This window comes from Megalops cyprinoides, chromosome 15, assembly GCF_013368585.1.
Source record: "Megalops cyprinoides isolate fMegCyp1 chromosome 15, fMegCyp1.pri, whole genome shotgun sequence".
NCBI lineage: Eukaryota > Metazoa > Chordata > Actinopteri > Elopiformes > Megalopidae > Megalops > Megalops cyprinoides.
Genome location: NC_050597.1, coordinates 3853037 through 3878842, shown reverse-complemented (window position 1 = coordinate 3878842; position 25806 = coordinate 3853037). Strand labels below are relative to the sequence as shown.

Below are 25806 nucleotides of genomic sequence, written 5' to 3'. Positions count from 1 at the left end.
ATTTATCTGACCCAACCAATCATTCACATTACCCGCAACAAATGTGGCAATTCCTCAAGTTACACAGAGAAATAAACACACATACAAACACTGTTTGGCTCTGAAGGCTTTAAAAGTTTATGTTTGACATTCTCGGTTTTCATTCATTTGGCTTATGCTCTTTAAAAAATGATATTGAGGATACCTGTAAATTGCCTTGATACAAAGTACAAAACTAGAAGTAGTGCCTGGCATCATCTCACAATCATACATGGAAAAACAGAGCTGGTGTATGATGCCCTTACAACATGAAAGCACTTTAATCTGATGCTCCAACAGGATAAAACAGTGCAATGCCACCTTGTTCAGGTAAACTCAGCTTAATCCCAACAAAAAAAAAAAAAACGGATGAGCAACCTAAAACATCTTTTTGGTCACAAAACATGAACAAGGCTCATGTTCAGACTGACACCAAGACAAACTGAGAATGTATTTTCAGCAATTACTGGAAAAAAAGACCAATAACTGCCCGTTTGTTCTTTGGATATTCATTTTCAATCTAGAAGACACGTGACAGATGATTATGATTATGTAATTTTTTTTGGTTTGAACAAGATGTTTAAGATATGAGAGCTGAGAGAGCCACTACAGCTGAGACAGTCAAAAAAATTAATCAATGACAATACCTACTGAAACACCTGGGTCAAATAATAAGTATGGTATGCAGAGATCTGAGGCTTTGTGTTGACCAAACCACTCTTCAAATATTGAGTTAATAAAACTCATCACAAAATGTTGCTGATTTGTAATTTTTTTTCTGGTGTCAAATCATTATGTGACTTATTTTAAAATAAAACTGCATAGATACTAAAATCTTTTCAAATACACAATTCGAATAGACTGGTATGCATAACCAAGTCGAATGTCAGACACAAGAGCCCGATTTGTAATGGTACACATCAATGTGTCAGCACATTTTCCCAGATGAAATTGAAAGCTGTTCATCTATTCAAGATTTGTCTGCAAGTCATATAACAGGAGGCAACATGACAGATTACATCACATGAAAAAAGATTTTCTGCAGATGGAGACCAACATGGTAGTGTCCATCTGCATAGCTTTGGCCACTGCTTGAGTGGAAGGGATGATGGTTTTAAACATTCAGCTAACTGCTATTCATCAGTACCAACATGTAAAGTCATTTTTAGAAATTGATAAGATTTAAAAGGGGTCTCTTTTTTTTTTTTTTTTTTTACTTACAGAAGGTACAAAATGAACGCTTATGAACTAAGACCATGTCCCATACCCTTCTCTCCTGCCTTTTTTTAAGTTTCTGAAACTACCACTAAACTGTCATGTTTTTTTTTTTATTTTTTTTTTTTTTTTACACATTTCAGTGACACAAAATCCCTGACTGTGTCCTGAGATGGAGAGGAAACTATGCTATGAACAGACACTGCACTGAAGCAACATGGGACATCTCTGAGACCAGTCCGGTGCTGCTGCTACACAAACACCTGCCCTGGATGGGACTTCTGCCAGTGTCCTGTCTGCGCTGCAAAGATCTAAAGACTGCATCTGAATACAAACAGGACACATCTAATGTGATTTGGACCATGCCATAAACCTAAGTAACATTTCAAAGGCAACAACACATCCTCTGTGAGACACACTCCATTTGAACACCTACGTGAAAAGTTGGAACTTTATGAATGATATATTGGTTCGCTGCGGTCCCCAGCTCACCAGACCATACAGAGGTAATGAAACCTTCCATTTCTTTCCGTGGAGTAGACGTCTGAAACGACTCTCTGAAACTGCAATGGCACAGACAGCAGGTCCTTCAAACCTGCTTTAATTCAGAACCCTCAAATGAAGATAATTATGCGTTTGCTAAATATTGTTCATTAAATATAATCTAAATGGACTTTTTAAAGGTCTACTTACAAAACCGATATCGCTTCATCTGAATTATGGCTGTGCAGATATTAGACAGCAACGTAAGTAATAAGTTTTCATGTTCTTTCATAAATAAACGTATACACTGTGCAAGCAATTAATAACCGAAAGTGACTGCCAATCAATTGCACAAAGAAAAGACTTCAACTCAGCAACTCAACGGCTCCAGCTCAACTCCAAACTGCCGGAGAACACAACCCTGCCAAACGAGATCTGATGGAAAAACCAAAATCTACGGCAGAAAGTAAGTACAGACATTTGAGACGATATATTCAAGATTAAATCTGATTACACATATACTCATTGTTGTAGATTAGTTTCCCATTACAATGTTAATGGAGAATACAAAAGTCTAATAGGGCCACAGACAACCCAGGTAGATATGAATATACTTTAAGGCAGTGCTAACAAACAGGTCTTCCACAATGCTAACAGGTGTGTGGTTATGAAGAGAACTGCACTGCAGTGGCGGTGCACACATCCAGCATCGAGGCTGACCGTGTCTGCCTGCACCCAAGAGTCCAGAAACTGGCTTCTTACTGGGCTGTCTGTCTGTCCGTCTGTCCACCCCCTCCCACAGAGATCAGGGGTCTTTCCCACTCTGAACACGGCCTCTGGGCGTGGTACCGTGAGCATCATACCGCCAGCTGCTGGTTTATTTCTGTAATACTATTTAATGCATTGTCTCACTGGGGACAGTCTTAAAGGCATGGGGAACCCCTCCCCCCGCTGTGGACACTGCCACAGGCCTGTGGGGGAGAGAGAGAGAGCACTGCGCTCGATCATAGAGCGGCCAGTCTGTGACGCCCCACACACACACCACACACAGAGACACAGTCAGAGAGCCGAGCGCAGTCTCGCGGCTGTCTCTGCACCCAGCAGGGGGTGCTCAGCTCTGAGGGTCGGCCCCGCAGGCCGCGTGGGGCCCGTCCTGCTCGTTGATGGTGTGGAGGAGGAGGCAGACGGGGGCGCGGGGGAGGGGCTCCAGGACGTGGCCCTCGCCGGCGGGGGCGTGGCCCTGCTCCTCGTCCCCGGGCGGGGGCCGGGCGGCGCAGGAGCTGCAGCCGTCGCAGTAGTCCATGGGCTCCAGCAGCCCCTCCAGCTCCTTCAGCTCGTCGCTGTCGGGGCCCCGCCCGCACACGCACACCTCGATGCCCGAGTCGCCCGTGAAGCGGCGGTGCCGGCCTGGGGTCCGCTCCTTGTCTTCGGGGGAGCCCTCGGACCCAGAGTCCTTCAGCGGCTCCTTGCAGGGATCGCCCTGCTTGTCCCGGGCGGGAGGCAGCTCCTGCGCAGACGCCGGCTGCAGGTGCGACTGTGCACACTGCACAGACGGGAGCTTCCCCTCCCCCCGCTGGCAGAGGGCTGCCGGGGGGGCGAACTCCTCTATGCTCGGCCGGGACGAGCGCCTGTCAGATGCGGGAGGGGTGGGAGTGGCCTGGCGGGGCGGGCATATCCCGTCTGCTTGCTCATTGGTGGAGGGGCTGGCGCCAGCCGGTGGGCCGGTCTGCAAGGCACTGTAAGGCGGGGGCGGGGTCGGGGGGCGGTTCACCACCTCTTCGTAGGCGGGCAGGAGGTAATTTGGCAGAAACCCTGACGGAGTGAAAGAGGAAAAGAGAGTTTCAGCGAAGTGAAAATGAATCCTGCTGTACAGGACCCTAAAGAACAGTCTTCATTTCCACCTTCAGTGAGTGCCATTATTGACATGTAATTTACAGCTTCACACACTGTGCTCAGAAGCCTTGGGCCTCCTTTCCTGACCATTCCTATCCCACAATCCCCCTCTCCCTCACCCTGTCATGCCATTACAGCAATCAGAGCCCCTGCTGCCCAGAGGCTTCCGTGAAATACCACACAGAAGCCCGGGCCATCGATGGAAGAGACGACTGGTGAATGTAGTTACCATACGGCAACAATGGCCATGCCATCAGCCAATCAGCAGTCTCGGGTAACGGCGAGTCATTTTCATTTACAAGCCTTCTACTCTACTGCTTTCCAGGAGTGTTTCTCAGTTGTCTTTTCCTCAGGTCAGGGAATACATTCCACATGTTTCCTCAAAGGGTTTGGGTTTAGGGATTCTTATCAATCTCCATGGAGAATGTACACTGTCCAGCAGTTTGTGAAAATGCAACCACAATAAATTTACTTATAAGCGATTTAATTGACTTATGGATTAAACTGAATCAGGTAAAAAAAGGTGTGTAAGAGGTATTTTATGCCCCCCAACTTTATACACAGTGGCTTAAAAAAAAAACCTGCTAGCAGTGTGCGCAGAATGTCAAAATTCCTTTGCGCTGCTGCGGTTTCATTTATAGTAACACGCAGCTGAACCGCATTTAAGCCATGTGCGTTTCCTGTTGATCGCTTCCCCAGGCGGGACAGCAGACACTGGCAGAGAGAGGGTTTGGCACGGGACCCGCAGGGGGGTGGTGGTGGTGGGGGGGGGGGACGCTGGAATGAACTGCATGTTCACAGGAAAGGACAGGTCACTGGGTCACTGCAGATAAATGTGTGCGCTGGCGCGGGGACTCTGGCCTGGGAAACGCACGGCAGGCGTCTGACACCCGGGCGAGGTGGCCAGGTTCGTCTGACCGTCGAAAATGAACAAGGGAACACAGAGCCCAGCTACAGCACCGCTGACACGGGGCTCCAGCACAGCACCGCTGACACGGGGCTCCAGCTACAGCACCGCTGACACGGGGCTCCAGCACAGCACCGCTGACACGGGGCTCCAGCACAGCACCGCTGACACGGGGCTCCAGCTACAGCACCGCTGACACGGGGCTCCAGCACAGCACCGCTGACACGGGGCTCCAGCTACAGCACCGCTGACACGGGGCTCCAGCTACAGCACCGCTGACACGGGGCTCCAGCACAGCACCGCTGACACGGGGCTCCAGCACAGGTGAGATTCGAAAGAGTCAGTATAACTTAGAGCTTAGCTCAGAGGCGGCGGCGAGCTGGGTAAAGCAATATAATAATTATAATACACATTTATAATCATGCTGAGTGGAAGAGGAATGAGATGCGTGTCTGATGCTGAAGGTACAGTGCTGTGGACACACCGGGCTCCAGGATGCTATGGGGGGAGACACTCAGGACAGACAGAGGCGTGGGGTGAAGGGGGGGCACTCAGGACAGACAGAGGCGTGTGTGAGGGAGACACTGCACAGACATAGCTACGGGAGGTGGGTGAGGGGGGGGTTGACTTACTGAAGTAGAAGGGCAGGGAGGAGTAGTTGTGGGCCTCGCGGTAGGCGATGAGGTTGATCTCGTGCTGCCGCTGCTGCTGCTGGAGGCGGTGCTTGGTGCGGCGGTGGTGGCACACGCAGCAGCAGCTGAGGATGATGATGATGGTCCAGACCAGCCAGAACCCTGCAGAACCACAGGCACCCACTGTCACGGCAACCAAGACACACTGCACCACGCTCTTGCGTATCATGTTAATTCTGTGATGCTAAATCAGGGGTATGAGTGCATAAGGAGGGTCCATGCAGGGGTCACAGCTGAGCGACCGCTCTGTACAAATAAGTCTTCTTCAAAAATGACTTGGAGTAAGGAAGGAGAAAAGTAGAAACTAATACAGTTAATGATGGAAGAATGCGGTTTCGCCTGTACCAAACCAGGTGGAGTCACTATGTGTTGTCAGTGACTCAATGAGTTAAGTATTTTGCTGTGGAAAGCACCGCCTTGATAGGTTCAAATAACTTAGTAGTTGACAGTGGACTATATGGTGGCTCCACCCGCAATGGGGTTCTAAAAGTTTCGTGATCACATCATGACATTTTACATTACACAAAGAAAATGACACTTATTTTGAATCAGGAAAGAAAAGGCAGTAAAACAGCCAACATTTAAAAATGTGTTGCATTTAAAGTCCTAGACTGTCAGATGAAGACTTCTCCCTGAAGCAAACAGAACAGTCTTGCTCAGAGGAGTGCAAGAGCTCGCAATACATACACTGGTGTTAGAATTAGATTGGTTGTACAAAAACAACTGGAAAAGGTGGTCTTCACCAGTGTTGCTATGTGAGACTGTGCAAGGTAAAACCCTGCCCCAGATAAGCCGCGGCCATTTCTGGAAGCCTGACAGAGGACGGTCTGCTTTTCCAAATCGAGCAGCCTGAGGCAGCTGTTTACAGGGGCGTGGGGGTGGTCAGGTTACAGGACACATGCCTGTCTGCGGCTAATTTATCTGAGCCGTGTAAAATAAACAAAATGCAGCCCGCTCGATTCAGCAGATAATACGCCTCGATTAACAGAGGGATGATGTTATTGTGCGGTTATTCAAGCCCAGCCTGCGGTATAAACACCCTGTTCGCCACGACAGCAGCATACAGAAACAAAATTCACGCGCACGTATGTCATGTCGATGTGAGATTAATTAAAATTTAATTCATTTGTGGGCTGAACTGTAACCAGCACATAAAGTGAGGACTGTTCCATACATCAGGGCCTGTGACCTCCTGCTGCCTCCTGAGAGGATATCACATTTAGGGGAAGGGTGTGAAAGCTGGCACAGATCACAGTGGCCCTGCGTGTAAAGTACTCCTACGGTCAGATGGGTTGTTCTGGAACAGGAAATAGGGAAAGTATTGCGGCTACATGGAGCATAGTGGTTAAGGAGCAGGACTCCAGGACTCGGAGTGCCAGTTCGATCCCCGCTGGGACACTGCTGCTGTACCCTTGGGCAAGGTACTTAACCCACAATTGCCTCAGTAAATATCCAGCTGTATAAATGGATAACATTGTAAAGAACTGTAACCTATGTAAGTCGCTTTGGATAAAAGTGTCTGCTAGATGAATAAATGTAAATGTAATGGTGTCATAAGCTAACAAACTGCTGACACTGCAGAAATGACTGCTCATATTTCTACAGGAAGGGTCGCTAAACACAATATCCGTGTTTATGCCCTGGTGGTGCATTTTCAATAGAAGCCACTCCCTGAAGAATGTAAAAATATATTTCAGCATAGCCATACCTGTTTGAAAAAAAATGATCTAATGTTCTGATTTGGAATCATAGCAATTTCTCACAGAATGCATGTAATGAACAAGGAGTGCAATTTTGGAATTTATTACAGACTAATTGTGCCAAATAATATGTGGAGAGCATTACAAAATTTAAAAATATATATGCTGCAGCTGAAAAGAAATACATGCAAGTGCTGGAGCTGAAATTTGACTGGGTCAAGATGTGCCTTATTTTCAACAACAAAGAGGCAAAGTGGTGCAAACATATTTCAGCAAATATCAGCCAATAGATTCACAGGAAGTTAACGTTTGTTAAAAAACAAACTTCCAATTACCTCTGCTGAATACCACCCTTAAATAAAATTGTGAAATAAATGTATTTGCAATCATATGAAGCAATCAAAAATGAGACACAATGTCTGGTTGCTAGTTACGCAACCGTAAATATTTTATGCACCACAGTCGCTGAATCATTGTAAACATCTAAATTTCAATGTGAGCATACAGCTTTAAAGGACCACACCACCAAAAAAGCAGAAATTTAGTTTAATTAGTTCAAAAATCTACCTTTCTCAGTAAAACTAACCATGTTGATGTTGTCACCATTTTTACTTATACTTTACCTCACCCATGAATGCTACCTCTCCCTTTGCACTTATACACTTTATATCCCCACATAATAATAAATATTCAATCTGTTGCTGCGAATGCTATTGCCAATTGTGTTTATATGTGACCCACCGGGAAGATATGAAACCAACTTTCATATCCAAACAACAACAAAAACAAGAAAAGCTACAGACACCACCTTTTCTGAACGTGACCTACATCTATACCGTCTAAAAATACCTGTCTGTAAAGCGTGAGGGTGTTTGTGGGTCGCAGGGGGGGACTTACACCAGAACTCGTAGTAGTAGCTGCAGCACTCCGACTCTCCACAGCAGTGCCCTGACTCGCAGATGTAGCTCTGGTTGTTCACGCCAAAGCACAACAGCTTGTTCTGAAACACAAGGAGCAGAACCATGATTTCACCACTTCATTCTGGCACAGAAACACACACAGGTTCCAGCAGCATGTGGGTGACCGGACAATATGCTGCGTCACAATATAAAATAAACACTTCAACTTAACAGGGTCAACAACTGCACTCAGCTCAATTCTGTACAAGCATGGGACAAATTCTGAGATCACATTTTGTTCTTGTACACATCAATGCAAGTGAGACTGGGGTGAGAACTGCATCATTTATTTATGTAAGACATTCCTTTATACAGGCTGATTTACACAGCTTGCATTGCTGTGCATTATCCCTTTATACAGCTGGATATTTACTCAAGTACCTCAGGCTATGTACCTCACTCAACGGTGCAAAAGCAGACCCCCACGCGGTAACCCGAAACCTTCGGGGTACAGAACGAGCCCCACACCACAGGGCCACCCTGCCATGACACCCGATGACCAAGGATAAATCTAATGACGCAACTCTGTGTCCCACCACTGAACTGTTCAGATCAACTGCTCACGGATCAGGGCAGGGGGAAAAAGCAAACACACAGAGCCCGTTTCAGAGAGTCTGCAACAGGGGCTGCTCGAGCTCGCTTCCAGAACCAGGAAGCAGGGAGTTTCCAGCTCGCATTAAACCATCAAACTCATTTCTGGAGGAATGGCGTGTGCAGCGGTTTTTGTTCAGATCAATTACGCTCGCCTAATCGGTCCAATTAGTTAATCAGCTGTATAAACAGTGATACATTAAACTTTTGTGCATGCAGCAGATGTGAGATCTACAGCTGCAACCATTTTATTGCAAAATATCAAACCTGAGGAAATGCTTGAGCTAATTATTAAAAGCTGAGGCATTCAGCAGTCAGACGAGCCTTCCAGACACTGAGCTCCAAGCCCCACTTCAAACTGTTACCACTCTCAGAACGAAGGCAGGAAGCCAAACTGGCTCAATCAACACAATGATGAGGTGGCTAAGCGTCTGTCTGGAATAGGGTTACAGGCTATTTTCAAACCTGAAATCCCTTACCTGCTCCGTTTTACCAGAGTTTTTTAAATGTTCAGTAGCTCAAAGTGCAGTGAAAAACTGTGGAGGTAACACTGAAGTTAACCGCGATTGAAAATAATTCAAGCAAAAAAAGCAATCAAAAAACCCCTATTCACTACAAATTGAAAATCACTGGTAAATGACACACTTGTGTAGCGTCTGAACATCCAACTTATACCCAGCACCTGTCATCGCAATAATGGCTACAGTTTTCTTCAAGACCTAGTATAAAACGATTATTGCTGTTATGACAAATGACTAGATATAGCTCCAAGCACTCTTTAATAGTATTCCATTACCTATGGAAAATAAAAATCATAAATATGACCACACTGCAACTGGTCTGATCATTTAGTAATGACAAAACAAGAAAGTACTTCATTTTTCCATATAAATAATAAGCCCTTTACACTAAAATATCAGTCAATCTTGACTTCATTCGTTATTTTTGCTTCTGTAACGCAAATAACAAAAACGATGCAAACACCATGGAGACTGTCTGAAATTTAGTCAGGTGCAATTTTTCACTGACGATTCAGATTCATTATGTTCCAAAGAAAGCATATGTTCCATTTCCTAAATCAGAAATACACAGACACAGAGATAGACAAAGGAGCTGTCAATAAAACGCTCAGTTTGTACTGTCCCTCGTCCTCTGTCTGAGGAGCCAAACAAAATCAACAGAACAACACACACAAACCCACGCAGTCTGTTTACATCAATACGCCCGATATCCTACACAGAAGTGCAAAAAATGTCAGAATTATCTCACCCAGAACAAACGTAATACATCAGGACCTTCTCTGATAAAAAAAAAAAAAAACAGAACGTAACTTTTCAGTTTGACCAGCTTCAGCGAGCGTTTGGATACGTGAGATTAGCCCGTGTTAGAGGAGTCGCTGTCCTCGGGCTGCTTGGGTTACCTGTCTGATTCCCAGCAGGAAAGGCATGGTGCTGCCGCTGCTCGACCTCTCCTGCGAGCTCCTTTTCAGCACAGGGCTTATTAAACGTGCGGTGCTGGGAGGAGGCTGTTCTCTCCGCTCGGGGGGGGGGGGGGGGGGGGAGAGGCTGTGCTGTCCGGGGGGGGGACGCGGTGCCGTGCGCTCTGGCCTATGAGCTGCAGATCCCCCGTTTAAAAGCGGAGCGCCCCTCTGTATTTAAATGAGCTGCAGATCCCCCCGTTTAAAAGCGGCGCGCCCCTCTGTATTTAAAACCGCCTGCGCACTGTGCCAGGGAATGCAAGTAAACAGGGCAACACAGACGAGCGCAGCACTTGCGCCCCGGGACCCCGACCGATGACATTTTCATGACAGACGAAGCGGGGTCTCGCAGGGGAGGGGCGTCTGCCCCCACCCCCCCCAACCCCCACTCCGTACACTTATTAAAAAAAGACCTGCTCAAATCTGGAACTTTCCGAGCAATCACGGCCACAGCCCCTTCCTGAATGGGACAGTCTGTGAGGCACATGTCAAAATACATCCTGACGTTCCTGCTGAACAATTTGAGGAAATTATACCTTAGGAAATAGCCTGTGTGTTAAGATGTACATGACAGTCGATATCAACACCCCAAATCTCCCGAAACTGGCGGTCAATTCAAAAGTGATGAAAGCGCCCAGTTGAAATTCTCTGTCACTCTTTTTAATCCCTCAGTAAGAATCTAATTAAAAATGCTGGAGAGTGGGATTACAGATCTGATATGTGGATCATCAGAGGCCTGGTCCAAAGAGAGGACCAACTTATCGCTGGTTTTGGTTAGTGCATACACAACACACAAAGAGCCTGTGGCTGCTTACCAGGAAACAGTGCATTTGTGTCATGCTGTATATTTAGGGAGTATTAGCCTTGGCTTCCAGGAAGAAAATGGTTTAACTCTTTCACGCAGCAATTTGGATTTTTTGTGGCTGTAAACATGGAGTTATTCTGATGTGCCTCTTGAGGCATTCCCTTGTTTTAGGCACTCAAGTCGCAAATGCAATACATTGTATGACCCTTATCCATGGAATGGCAAAAGGTTTAAACTGCCCTAAAAACTGATAAAGCCAGCTGGAAAGTACAAAAACTTTACGTTTTTAAGGTTCACGACAAAAGCACATTGTTGCAGCATGAAGGATCCGGGAGATACAGAAGTGGAAATATTCCACACAAATCTCAGAAGTGGCCATCAGGTCCTGTAGTCTAGTGCACTGTCCTGTACTGTCTTATACAGCATATGCAGGCTAATCTGCATTTCAAATGAGGTGTTGCAATTTACAGCAGTATTCCACTGCAACTGGATAAACCTAGTGCTGTTTCTGCCTCTGAGAACAAAGCGTCTTTATAACGAAGTTAATATTTAAAGAGGAATGTTTGGTAACAAAGTGTCCTTACAGAACACATTTACTTTGCTAACTGAGGCGTAACTGCAGTAGGAATCCACACCAAAGGGCCTTTATCTTATTTATTAGGCAACGCAACCAGCTAATTTGAGGTTCTTTCATGGTTTCATAGCCAACTCTCTGGCGATCTCCTACAATCACCTGAACACTTTTTGCATTGTAACAGAGAGAGGAGGCATGCAGTGTGCCGCAATGCCTGCTGGGTAACTGCCAAAAACAGCAATGCTGAAGGGACCACAGTCCATTTCACCTGAAATCCTACAAAATAACATCCCTATAAAATTATGGATCAAGCAGCCCATGACAGCTGCTTACACATGCTGGCTGGAGAGAGTCACACCGCCGGTATCCACTCCCTTCCCATGTCCTGGAACAGGGAAATGGGCTCTTTGCCCCAGAGACAACTCAATGCCCTTCATTTGTATTTCAAATAAAGCGCAAGGCAACAAGAAAATAAAGAGATTTTGTTCCCCTTTTTAGTTCTTTAAGGGATGTGGTTTTTAAAAAGTGGAATCTACTTTACAACCTGCAATTGTACAGGTACCCTGCAAAGCTACCAGGTAAAATATATTACTTGCACAGTTCAGCACGGTAGATCTGAAGTTAAGCAAAAAAAAAAATCAATACATAACAGGATATGATCAATACACACATTTGTCTTCTGTTTGCAATCATGAATTGTTTTGGTCAACAGTAACCTTTGCATTTGAATTAATAATAGCCAACTATAACTATGGTAATGTTTGGCAAACACTTAAACAAGTGACTTGCCTTCTATACTTTTGCATGATTTTCAAAAAAGCTCCATTCTGCTATAGTCACTGGAGACTTCCACACCATCCCTATGGCTGCCATATGGTGTTCTCCTTTCTGCAGATTTGCCCTGGTCAATTTAATTTCTCCTGGGTTCCTCTGTGATGTGTACCCTGCCAGGACAGGAATCTACGGACTGCTTTTTAGTGTGAATAGTGTTTGTTCTCCGTTTACATTTTGCATTCTTCCAAAAGACGATGCTCAATGATTGTTCATTCTAAAACATGCATGCAAAACCACAGGCAAGTATACTTACAATCATTTACATTTTTATTCATTTTCAAAAAAATAAATAAAATTGTCAGACTCTGAGACAGCTGAAAAGGAAAAGCATCCAGATGGACCAGATTCCAATGCTGTGAAAACCGGTTTGGAGAACAATCATTCTCTTATTTAAGATTATGAAGGGTTTAAGTCACTGTAGCAGAAAGCGCTGACACCAGAGAAGAATTAAACCACATCTATTTTAACGAAGAACTGCTGAAAAGGCCTGACTTAGTAACGTAAGAAGGGTCTCTTTTCGCTGCTAAACTATCCAACATTGTCTTCACCAACCAAAGTGGAGTATTAACTTCATGACTGGAGAGTTCTGTGCTGAATATGATACTTTGTTTGGTACTTAATAATCATAGGGAGATTGCCGCATTAGTCCAGAGTCACTCACATCGACTTAAATTTCGCCAACCCTTCACTGGTAATACACTCAAGACTTATTGTTTTACAGTTTTCTGTCACTGAAAACATACCCCCAGCGCATTTCCAAACTACAGATAACAAAAATGTTATTCCCCTGCAAAACCATGTCATTTACTTTCACTTTTACAGCGGTGTCATTTTCTTTGCAATGACAGGACGCATTCCTCTGAGTCACACAATGTACAGTAATCCAACAGCGTGTACTCTCATAGATCAACCTGTGACATCAGCTAGATTTAACTGTGTAAGCCTGTGCTTATCCTATGCTTAAGAGAACATACCAGATATGGAAAGAATGTGTGTTCAATGGCCGCCATCATGATTTATGACCTTAGGTGTTCCAATGCCACTCATTTGAAATGGCCCTGCTGTGTTTGTGTTGAGCCTGAGCCTGCTTTCAGCTGCACTGCTGCAGCGGTGCTGTGTATCTCGGTGTGCGCTCTCTGACACCAGATCTGGGTGCAAGAGAAAGCGCAGGCAGCAATGCGGTTACTGGGATGTCAGATGCTCTCCGCTGAAACGGTGCATGCGGCTGTGCGATTTTTATATTCCTGAATGCAAACTGATTTGATATACACTTTAACAATCAAACACACATACAAACACACTCACACACACTTATACACACGCACACACACCAGGAAAGCGTCAACTGGAGACATTCAAATACATGTGTGCACTGCATTTGCATGGAGAAGAACAGCAGCACTCGTTGTCACACTTAAGCACTGGACTTCTGCACAAAATGTTGACTGACTCGCGTTCCTACAGCGTCAATATGAAGAAGCTCAAGGTCAGAACACCTACAAATGATGTAACGCAGCTCGGGGCATCTTGTGAGGGATAAGCTTGAACTCGCATCCCCAGGAAGTGTTCACCGAAATCACAGCAGAAAACCAAAGATGACAGGTAAAGTCAATGAAAGACGTCCAGCACTGAATGTTGATTTGTGCGGAACTGCACTGGCAGAAATAACTGCTCTGTTCCCATCTCCTGACTGTCTTCACCAAGCAATAAAATGAAGGTGTTTCTCAGAGCGTAGCATTCCCAGAAGGTGAGACCTGCTCTCCTATCACTGTGGAGAACATTCAGGCCAACAGAGCAGAAGAATAGGAAAACCATTCTCGCGGTGCTCAAGGTTGCACAGAGAGAAAGAAGTGTTGCTTTCAAAACCACTACTACGACAATAACAATACAAAATGTTTCCGGTAAGGAGAAATAAACATATACATATAACTACCAGTTTTTTCCAGGTAATATCACTGTTTATCTAGTAAGGGCAGTAATAAAGACATCCTACTGCTAAGGGTTACAAACACTTAAAGAAAAATATTGTTTGTGACGTCAAACAGATTCCATTAAAGCTTTATTTGAATTAGTGCTGTAAAACCACCTAGGCATATTCAGACTTTGGATTAGGCTATATCCTGATGATTTTTATATGAACATCAAATCACAATGTAATCGGTTTAGTAAAATTTAGCCTAATCTCATACACTGCTACACAGAATGAACGCAAAAAGTCAGGGCCCTAAATTTTTAGGCGGCCCTGTCATTTTAGACATATACGAAAAGGTGAAGGACACAGAGACATTAGGAAAGGTTAGCTTGAACAACCACAACTGTTTCTGTTATAGGATGAGGTGCTTACTGTAAACATGGAACACAGAGGGTGGAAGGGCTTACATGAGCAAAGATGAAGCAGATCCATTGTGCCTTGGCAATGGCTGCCTCCGGCCCTCGTCAAGATTATCAAACTTACTGACAATCATCAGCTTTGTAAACAGGTATCATTCACCTCGGCGCTGGCAGTGGCCTACTGGTCACACTTCCTCCAGGCCAGACCCCTAGCGTAAATCTCAAGAGGTTTTTTTTTTACAGTGCAAGTAAGTAGAACATTTTGGCATTCAAACACTGAACAAAAGCACAGTGTCCCATCTCTACTGTGACATGAGTGCTCACCATACAGGGATCCAGTCAGCCTATATTCTAAATACAGCAGCAAGGAAAAAATATGAAATGCACTGATTCTCTCCATATTGGCCTATTTTAAGAGTTCTGTAAAGACTGAACGAGTACATTTGATCAAATGATATTCCTACTTAAACCTAATGTTCTGCAAACAAATGAACCATGCACACTATTCTGAATTTTACTGCCAATAGAAGCCAATTCTAACAGTAACATTCACATTCTGATGATCAGATGAACATTAAAAGTGATTTATTTGTGTGTGTGGGTCACTTTAAATGGGACTGTACTGGTTGATCTGAAAGGTTGAGGCATGCTATATCACACTGTACAATCAAAGTGCACCAATCCTCCATCGCACTTCAAATCCCTGATGAATTCCAAAGTAGTTACAACTTTATGAGTAGTTAATACTTAATTGTTAATGACCTTGGCTGTGCCTGTTTTGCCATAAGCATACCACATCTCACAAGTGAACATTAAGGCACCCAGGCATTGGGTGGGCATGGTATCAGTGGGCCAAACAGTGTTATACTTCCTTTGGACATACTGTACCAAAACAAGGTGTTGAGATGGGGAAACCTCACAGGAGGAGGAAGCTGTCAGATGAGAAGTTAAAACCACGTTCTGCCTCCCTGTGTTTATTTAACATCCCTCTTGGCAAAAAGCAAGGCCGAGGGGTGGCAATCCCCACATCCGGCTCTCTCTCTCTACCTGACTACCTTTTTATCCACCATCTGAAAAAGTTGATAACAATCCTGGCCTCTACCCATCGCTGGAGTTGTGGTGCCTGTTCTGGATCCTCATGTCTCACGGGCACCATGTGATGGTGTTTGGGGTAAACCTCCCTCGTTGTTAAAATCTTCTATATCTAATTTAACAATAGTTCTTATCTACACCTTACTACAACTTAGTTTTCCTTCGAAATGTTTTTTTAAACAAGACAGCTCGTTACAATGTAGTGCCTGCAGAACGGTTATGTTACAACAAATATCGAGCAGGCATTTTGACATGAATCCTGTGAACACAACATCCCAGGTACAACAGATTCGATACGACAAAAGGATTTAGTCATCTAGTTAGTTCTCCAGCGAGATCCATCTCATTACATTCAATATATTAAATGTCTCTGCCTGACAAGCGGACGACTGGAAATGGCGATTAGCCAAACCGCGTCCAGCGTGCTCAACCCTTCAAGTTAACTCAGTCCTGTGGTGTCACTACAACACAGCCATGTTACTCTTAGCAAGCCACCTCATATGGACCTTGAACAACATCCAAGAACCTCATTTGTAAGACATTCTCATTTCAAAAAGTCATCAGATGGCTAGCTCGTTAACTAAACTGGTATCTACATTTCAAAGACTACGTGAGCTACGTGAGCATTATCGAGACGACTAACTCTGAATCGCTCGCTAGCTAACATTAGCTTGCTAGTTTAACCACGTCAACGTAACCTCTTCTGTCCTCTCAGTCCAGCTTACTAGTTCGCTGGTCAGCTAGTCAAAATCACAATACCCGGTAGAAAAGTAAACAGTGTGGGGTACCCGAGGCCTTCCTGACGGTTTAACATCAACTACCATTTCTATTCATCTTGTTGCCTGCTAGCTGGGTTGTTTAAGAATCAACATGGCTAACTAACTGGCCAGCTGTTTGTCTCCGAGCCTTCGCACTGTTTTGACTTGTCAGGGTTACAACTGCAACGCTAAAGTGAACAGTTACATCATCACCGTATTTCTTCTTTGTCCAGTTCACAACAAATCAACGATAGAAAAGCGTAAATGCACATCAGAAATACAAGGTACTGTGTCATCAAAAACAACGAAGTTAGCACCTTTGACTGAATATCACAGCATTCAGTGCGCTGGCTACCTCACTATAGATTGTATGATTTTTTTTGTCCTAAAACTGCACACATCGCTAGCTCGCTAGCAAAGCTGGCGTTACTCCACATCTGAACTTACCTCGGCGTTGACCGTCTCCGCTGTCGCACAGCTGACAGGTCCGACGACGCTGAACAGAAACAGGCCCGTTTTCAGAGCCAGACGGGCAGCTCCCTCCATCCCTCCAGTTTCTTTTGACTGACAACACGTACACAGTTACGCATAAAGACAAATGTATTTTCTTGTTTCTGGTTAACCTCCCAAACTCTTCACAAGCTCTCAAAGTACAACGGGGAGGCCGCTGCATGCCCCGCCTTCATTCTACTTTATCATTGTACCATTGGGCCGTTTAAGGAGAAATAGGCTACGCGTTGTGTTATAAAAGCTACCATTGGCTGTTTCAGCTGTCATGCACAGGTTGTCACCACGCCTCACGGGGGGTGTCACCGTGCTCCGGAGTGAAATTCGGAGCTAACCGAAGTCATTTGTTTGCGAATAAATCAGGTGACAGCGAATTTAAAGAGACAGGATGTACGCTGGCACTTCCTTGTGCCGTAAAGGGAATCGATGACGTTGTTGCTGGCGATGCCTGTCTATCTGGAATCAGTTTCCAAACTTCCACGCTGATGAAATCGAATACCTATTGGTGCAGGGCGCTATGTGGCTTGTAGAGGTGATAGATTGTGTAATTATATAATATGTTTTCAGGCATACAAAAACGCTCCCAGCATGTAAAAACTACAAAACACTCGTATATACAATACAGATACATTGAAAAATAAAAACAAAAATGTAACCATTAATGGAAGATACTGATGTCAAAACGAAAGCAAGTTACTCTGGTTTTGGACCACATTACCTCACACAAACTGAGCAAACAGTATTCCAAAGCAATGCTGTGTATTGTTTCTTAAATTCTTTTCTCGGCCCTGTGTTTTTTTCCATCTTACCACGTCATGATCCGGAGAGAAAGCTGTATAACTTTATATATTATGGGTTTAAATTTTGTTATGCATACACAATGTGCTGGGCAAGCTAGCTGAACTCATTTGAGTCATATTTGTTAGCTGGCTTAGCATGTCAGATAGAAAGGCATCAGAACCCATTTTCAGCCAGCTAGCAGTGAATTCTAATTCGAATTGGGATGCGAAGGCCTTTGTCCATTTAAATTATTGTCATCACGTGTAATTTGATGCTGTTGTAAACTGAAATTTATATAAAAAAAAATAGTATGTGTCTGCATTTTGTTACCATTGAGATAATAATGCATATATGTCCATATTGAAACCAGTAATATCATTAGTATTTTAGCTATCTGTTTAGTCAGCTAGCTAGGTAACTTTCACGCATAAATGGTGGTCATATATTTATTTATTTTTGCGTCCTGTTAGCTGAAATACTGTCGCTGTCTTATTATTCGAGCACTTGATAATACATTTCCCCCAACAGATGGCGTACGTTGCCGGTTGGTTGGCCTACGCTGATCTATCTGAGAGTTCGTGAAACTTATTATAATATCATATATTTTTCCTCTTCCGCTCAGAAAGCCTCTTAATTCTGAGTATTACGACGCTACTACGAAGCTCGCAGTGGTTTCATCTTATTGACTGTCACTTTTAGGAGTCGCTGACATAAAATAAAAACAAGATTTACTATCGGCAATGCGTAGTGGAGGCGCAATGACTATAGCAGCGGTAACTATTTACCTTCGAGCGACATAATGAAGCCCAAGTACTTCTTTACGAACTACCGGACAGGGTAGTGTGGGGATTGGGCAGATTGTCGGAAGACAATGGGCGACGCGTCTGTGATAATACTTTTAAATGGCTGTGATGACCATATGTTGCCGTTTGGAGAATAAATGAGGAATCAACAGTGAGACGTGTTATTAATAGTACTGGAGGTTTTGCAACGATGCATTGCGACAGGAAAGTTATGTTGGAGAAGATGAAGCGGTAGAACATAACTACGCATAGCATGGTTGATGGCACATACCTGCCATCCACATTTAGACATTAAGATGGTCATTTGAATATTAAACAGGACCTTTTCGTTAGAAGTGATGTCTTTTTGCAACAGGTGGCGTGATAATGTTTTTTTTTCTCGTTTGTGCTTGGAGGAGGCATCGGTTTTGACATCATTTATAATAGTATTGATACTATAGCGCACACTTACTCACTGTTCAGTGAACTCAGATTTGGCCAGTTTAGTTAATGGCAGGCCAATACATATACATTGTCTTTCATTGAGTTTTGTAAGATGGGGAATTGGGAAAGGCAGCACTACTGGTTTGGTTGATAGAGGACTCTTAAAAGCTTCCATTTAACGATCTAATACGTACCACATGAAATTATTGGAGGAATATTGCGATATGTTACATATGTATTGACCTGAAGTGTCCGAGCAAACTGGAGAAAGAAGCAGTGAGTTTCAGAAAGTGGGATGGGGGAGCATCAGTATCAAATCATCCCTGAACACACACGAGAATATACTTTTTGCATTGATTGCATCAATAGGTGAAATGATAGATATAGTGCCGTTCCCGATCCCTGGAGAACAATTTTTGCGAGTACTTTTAAATGGACAGAATGCTGCACGTTTTCCCCCCCAAAAACGACAACTATTCAAATGCAATTGCTTTAAGTTAATTTAGTGCATGTGCTATATAAAGTGCATAAACGAAGGTCAAATGCATGCTTTTAAAAATATTTTCATGTCTTGGATTATTCCCTTATAGTCAGTCCAACCACCTGCACAGAGTTTTGATCAATTGTAACGACTGCGGATTGTTAATATTTGAAAACTTGGTTGTAACTGATTACACGTGATTAATTGACAGAATATTTGGCCTAGCTGCGTGCCAGAGGTTTTACTTAGAAAATCAAAGGGCCATTTTTTCCTTCAAAAGTGAAATGCACATGCAGCCACCCTCATTCTTTTGGCCAGAAAGGCACAGGGCGGGGTCGTGGAAACCAAGCACGGCTGTGCTGTGCGGTCCGCCAGCTCCAGGCAGTTCTCTCGTTGTTTTGGTATTGGGGTAAAACGGTGTTTTGTGTGCAGACATACAAATGGTATGTGGTAAATAGTACTGAAAATGAATAATCAGACCCTAATCGACCTTTACTCCACTCTTCCTTAAGGTATAACAATTCTGGATAGTTGTTGGAAAGACAACTGCCCCAGAATTACAGTGCCCCTTCACAGTTATATTTCCTGGAACACATCTACAACGAATACCGATGACCCCAGGTCCCTGAGAACGCTAATAAGGCATGCAGTTGTTTGTGAAAAGATTTTAATTTATTTCGGCATTATTACATTTTAAAAATTATCTTTTATATTGATTTGTGTGACACAGGTATTTTGTTGTGGTCCTTGAAAGGTAAAGTGTTTTTTGCCCTTCGCCCTTATTTGTTTTCAGCTGTCTTTAAGCCGAGACAAATTTGATTTAAAACAGTCACTCTCCCTCTTTCCATGCCGGTCTCTTTCTCTCTCTCTCCCTCCCTCTCTCCCTTAGGTGAGGCCCTTTGAACATTTCAGCCCGAGTTAAAAGGAACAAAAGCAAACAAATCACATTGTTCTTCCAGGGCCTGTTTCTTTCCCCCTGCCTTTCATTTCTGTTATTTCTCTCATTGGAGGCAGAGAAGTCAATGGCTTCTTACATCCCAGAGTGACAAGTTAGGAGGGTACAAACTAATCCCCTTAATCTGGCCTTTCTCCCTTCCAGACCCAAAGGGAGGTAGAGACCTGTAACAAGTAATCCTGTCGAGAAAACAATAGGATTAGTCCCCAGCTCTTGGAGTGACAATCAGGTATCTACTGACTGATTTGCAAAGTGGGCAGAGTTTCCATGAATTTTTTTTCTCTCGGGGAGGGGTGTACTTTCATTAAAGGCTAGTGGGAGGCCACAGTGAGTTGCTGGAGTCTTCTATGAAAGGCGGCTATTCTTCCACTCCAGGACCTGCAGAGGCTAACAGGCTAACATGCCTGAACTGCTTCTGTGGTTATTGCAGGGAGGTGGGGTGGCCCAGGGAGGTCTGCATCCCCTCCACTCTTTTCATTTGCCTCATTCTTATTCAAACTATAAGACCTTTAGTGTCTTTGAGATCATGAAAAGGCCTTTAAAATATTATTATTATTATTATTAAAGTGCTGGAAAAGCATCACATGTGGAGACAACTCAAATGTTTCTGCTGTAAGCGCATACACAGAGCCAGATGAATTACAGTCACTGAATGCTGCATGCATATGTAATCAGATATTTTCAGACTAGACAGATTTGGATTTCATTTGGATTTCTCTCTGTTCTCATGGCCTTTAACTTTGCTCAGACTGCAAAAGAAGTCATAGCTACCAAGCAATCACGTGTGATGTAATATTAAGCATTTTTTTGTTGCAGACAGATTAACACAAAATGGATGATACCTAAGACTCTTATACCCAGGAACATTGAAAAGTTGGGAGTTTGTTTACCTCAGACTTTTATGTTCTGGGGGACAGTGGTAAATACTTAATTTTTACATTAGTATGTTTACTTTGTTGTTGTGTATTTCAAAGTATAACATTATTGTGATGTTTGAACAGCATGTATTTCTGTATTACATGTATGTTCTGTAAACAATTTCTGTATTTTCATGTATTACTTTGCTCACAAAATCATATACATCCACTAGAAATAGTAACCTTATAACAACACCTTATACAATGCTTGTGTTATGTAACATCCAATGAATAATGAATAAATAATTTGAATTGTTGAAGTCTAATTTGCAGTTTATCTGGGGAAAAAAATCCAGCTTCTTATTTGTGTCTTCCATTTTATCAACAAGTGTTGAAAGGACAGTGTTAGCAAGGCATTTCTATAGAGAAAGGCAGAAGCAAGCAGGACATTCCCTTAAGTCTGTAGAGGGCTTTTATGTGAAGTTATTGCATGTTCACTTCATTTATGCAGGGACTTACAGTACAGCCGATTTGTAACAAAGACAAAGATACTGGAGACAGAAACTGCAAATCTCTGTGATCAATATGGATTGAAGAGACAGGGGTAATTTGTGGAGAAATAGATTTTAGATATTTCCATGGTGTCAATATAAATGTAACCTTGACTGTAATAGAAGCCAGTCTTCCTATGTAAAGAATATCAGACTTGGTTGACAGCATTGCCTTTGTAGTGGTAGTTTGGTCATTTATGTTGAGGAAAAGTGTGTCTTTTTAAAAGAGGACTTAATGTTTGGAGTATTCAATATAATTTGGCACAGAAACTTGTTTTCTGTAATCAAGCAGGCGGCCACGTTGGCACTGAGATTGATTTCTGGACAGCAAACAAACTGAGATAGGAGAAAGTCAGTAAAATCACTGTCTGCGAGTCCATCGGAAAAACAAATTCTTCCAGTTTGGCCGCATGTCCGGGAAACCATTCCAGCAGTACAATGGTCAGAGGTGTGATTGTTGTTGTGTTTGCTGATTTTATTGCTGAGTATTGTCACAGTATTGATAAAAGCACACAGTAAACTGTGCAGTTACTAAGTTTACAGTCTAATTTACAGTTACTCCAAAGTGTCACTAGTGATAGCGCAGAGTAGCAGAAAAAAAAAACAAGATGTTATTAGACTGGTGAATCATTGCCCCCTTGTGCCAAAAACAAGAACAACCACAAGCTGAAGAGCTAAGAAACAACAAGGTACATTTAGCATTCAGAGGTTAAGAGCTTAATCACATTAACAATACAGTTAGAAATAATTAAAAAAAAGATTATCTAGCAATGAGAACCTCATTCACTGTGCAATGTGTCTCCTTCATGCAATTCTTTTCAATCACACAGACAGAAATCTGGGTGGTGTTAGCCTCAGAGGCTTGCATCTAGATGAGAAATGTTACTTTAATCTGTCCATGTGTACACTGTTGTTATGTTTGTGAGTGTGAGTTATTTGAAAAGCTGAAGCGGTGTATGGGAGTACTGTGTGAAACTGACATGTGATGGTCAGTCCCAAGTCAGCTCTGTGATGTCACCCTGATAAATGGTATATGTAATTCTTAATTTCTTATCTAAATAGCCAAAGATTTTAGTTGAATCTGTAAACAGCTCTACACCAGAGGTGTACAATCACTGGAACAGTACCACATCACAGTAATGTCCAGAAAAAGGCAGTTCAAACATCCCTGTTGAGAAATACTACAAACATTTAGCTCATAGTTTCAGCATTGTTTCTCAGCTAACACACATATACTGGATGAGCAATGTTTGCCTAACTGTCCAAGTTATATAATGGCACCAATAATAGAAAGTAACTAACTGATTTTCACACAATGTTCATGTTTTAATAATAGAGTTAAAGACACCACCACAATGGTAGTAGCGAATTCCGAAGAGTTTTAGTGGTTTATAGACATATAAAAACAACCATTCAAACCTCTTAACCACTGAGGTGATGTCTCAGCGTTAACGACTCATACTCACTGGCACAATGACAATACTGCAGTTCTTATGTTTTCCTATAGATGGCACTATTGACAAAGGAGTAACATGTGGCCAACGGAGATCCCTGATTGCAAAGAAAATGCATCTAAAAAGGGAACATTCCAGCTTGTGTAATTAGCACCATGATACACGACACTTCACCACAACCTAATGCAGCTCAGACGAGACATGGTGCTGTAGGAAACAGGGGTCACTTGTGTTGAAAAGAATGCATTTGATTCCATACAAGTCCAAGTGAACTGCCCACGCAAAATATGATCTGAACCTCAGCTGCCCCTGGTTGTACTGCATTATTTCTGATGAAAATATTACGACTTTTTATTTTCTATGCTGTTCTACCTGTTAATTCAGGTTCTCAAAATAATAGCTTGGTTTCTCAGTTTCACCTGCCATCTGCTTTGGGAATAGCACTGTAATTTAAGTTCAAAAACAATAAACCAACAGCCCAACCAACAGATCAGTACTGTCTGTGTGGTATCTGTAACTAATTCTGTCTTTCCAAGACACTGGAGTATGTTTCCGGCTTCCTTCCAAAAAAAAAAAAAAAAAACAGCCTGATATTATAAGCAATGATGTTCAGGTCTACCCCGTTCAGGTTAAGCTGTATCACTGCCACATTGACCCACCCTTTCTAGTGTTTCCTGTAGTCTGACATGTGGTGTTTTGCCAGTAGAAGAGGATGTTTGAGTCATTCATTTAGGCCCCCCATCAGCTTACATCATCTGTATGACTTGGTGTGGTTTATACAGGTGCACAGACAGCTTGAGAAATGTAGTGTGTCCCAGGGCTGTCCTTTCATTTCTCCTTACATCACAGAATCCAGGCTGCACGCACAGGCAGGCACCACGTCGCTCACCCAGATCGCCCAGGAGAAAAAGGGCGAAACGAACGACAATATTGTGGGAGAAAGTGTTTTTCTTGTGCCTGTCGGTCTCTCAGGTGTGCCCCGAGTAATCCCCCCCCTCAAATCCCCTTCCTGAAGACTGGCCTGCCTCCAGGGTCCGTGCTTCGCCCCCAAGGTTGTCCCCCTTCCCCGTCTGGGGCTTGGTTTCAGCCCACTTCCTCCTCGGAGGACGCGGGGGCTGGCGGCTCGCCCTATATTCCCAACGGGGTGTTTGCCAGTGACCTTGCGTCAGGTCACCCCGCGGATGGGCTGTTTGGCTTCCCACCTCCCCTTTCTGTCCGTAATTACCACTCCTCAACGAGGAAGAGCGTTTCCCTGTATTGCACTAGTAAGTGTCTTTGCACGTCTGCATCACAGAACGCTTGTAGTGAATTAAGGAGGGGACCGCCGTGTGTGAGCGAGAGAGATGCTTTGAACAGCACTTTGTAGTGTCACGGGCATTCTCGCCTAAGTCCAACCCAACAAAGAAAAATCCCAGGAGCGGCATTCCAGGCTAAGTCCGTATGATAGTTATGTTATTCTTTGGGTGACAGTGAGTCGTTTAACCCTCCTCTGCAGGTGGAGTGCTTCGTCTGACATTCCGCTGGATATAGATTTCAAAGTCCTGAAAAGTTTCGCACAATGGGGTTTGGTTCCGCTGACCTCACCTCATCTCGACGTTTACCGCAAAGGTCAGTGGGGACGGAGCAGGGGGCCGCTGGAGCTGGGGAGACTGGAAGGATCACGGCTAACAGCATCTTACAGGGAACAGGACACCGCTGTGGGAGGTGAGGACGAGCCTCTGTGGGCCTTACCGCTTCCTTTCAGGACTCCTTCTAGCTCCACTCAGAATAGGGGTTCGAGGGATTGGTTAAAAAGCCTGACGCTTGGACTGTCTCATGCACATTTACATGAGAAAGATGTATGAGGTGTTTTTCAGTTTCAAAATAATTATATCTCTTCTTTTACAGAGTCCTTATGATGATGATGATGATGAAGTTCAATCATTTTCTCAAACTCCAATGTAAGTCTTAATTTCACACAAAATGAGAATGCAACATTAAAGTGTGACTGAATAAATATTTGCATCTGTATGTAGCACACACCAGTGAGGGCTTTGTTTTCAGTTTCTCCATGGGTTATGTGTAAGCAGCCCAAAGGCAGAGGCCCACAGGCATGGTCTACAGAGAAAGCTTGGGAAGCTTTAAGTGACTAGTAATTGGAATGTACAGAACACTGTGAAAAAGACCCAACGGCTGTGGATGTGAAGACACATCTGATATTAACCCTCTACTGTATCCTTTAAAGCAGGTACAGTACAGTGTTTACAATACCGTCCATAGTTTTCATAGTTGACATTTTTAATAATGAGCACACATGCTCTACACAGAATCATTTCACATTTCCTGGTGATAATATGCCATTATTAATACTCTGTGACTTTTCTAGTTTCTTTTTCTCTGACTTGCGACAGGCAAAAGCAGGCAAAATCATCACTGAGTTTTTTTTTTTTATTATTTCAAACTGTGGTTGTTTCCTCGCATAGCTTGATCCCTGCAGTATATCCTCTTGGTTGCTGAAGTGATTGAAGTGCAACCCGGCAACACCGTCCTGTGTAATCTCCAACAGCACAGAAATCCAGGGGCTTTAACATCTGTGGAGTAAGAAATTTGTTTCCACAGACCCGGGATTAACAACGTCAAGGCGTGTTTCAGCACGTCGGCGTAGCAACAATGACGGGTAACCCCGG

General features: G+C 43.6%; 1 protein-coding gene across 2 annotated transcripts; it reads right to left on the bottom strand.

The window, feature by feature from the left end:
- Positions 1–1337: 1337 nt before the first annotated feature.
- On the bottom strand, positions 1338–16972 carry wbp1la (WW domain binding protein 1-like a). Of its 2 annotated transcripts, none has more exons than XM_036547120.1 (4): positions 16777–16972; positions 7806–7908; positions 5149–5310; positions 1338–3528 (listed from the first exon to the last, which is right to left on the bottom strand). In XM_036547120.1, exons 1-4 carry the CDS (start codon positions 16873–16875, stop codon positions 2828–2830), a joined length of 1065 nt encoding a protein of 354 aa, XP_036403013.1. In that variant the 5' UTR covers positions 16876–16972; the 3' UTR covers positions 1338–2827. The 2 variants fall into 2 exon arrangements, with proteins under 2 accessions (XP_036403013.1, XP_036403014.1); XM_036547121.1 differs by lacking the exon at positions 16777–16972 and adding an exon at positions 9879–9943.
- Between the last annotated feature and the right edge of the window lie 8834 nt (positions 16973–25806).

Excerpts from the sequence above, each read along its gene's own strand:
- wbp1la (XM_036547120.1), bottom strand. The coding sequence starts at position 16,875 with ATGGAGGGAGCTGCCCGTCTGGCTCTGAAAACGGGCCTGTTTCTGTTC. Across the intron at positions 7,909-16,776 it reads CGGAGACGGTCAACGCCGAG|AACAAGCTGTTGTGCTTTGG; the intron begins GTAAGTTCAGAT and ends CTTGTGTTTCAG. Across the intron at positions 3,529-5,148 it reads CTCCCTGCCCTTCTACTTCA|GGTTTCTGCCAAATTACCTC; the intron begins GTAAGTCAACCC and ends TCACTCCGTCAG.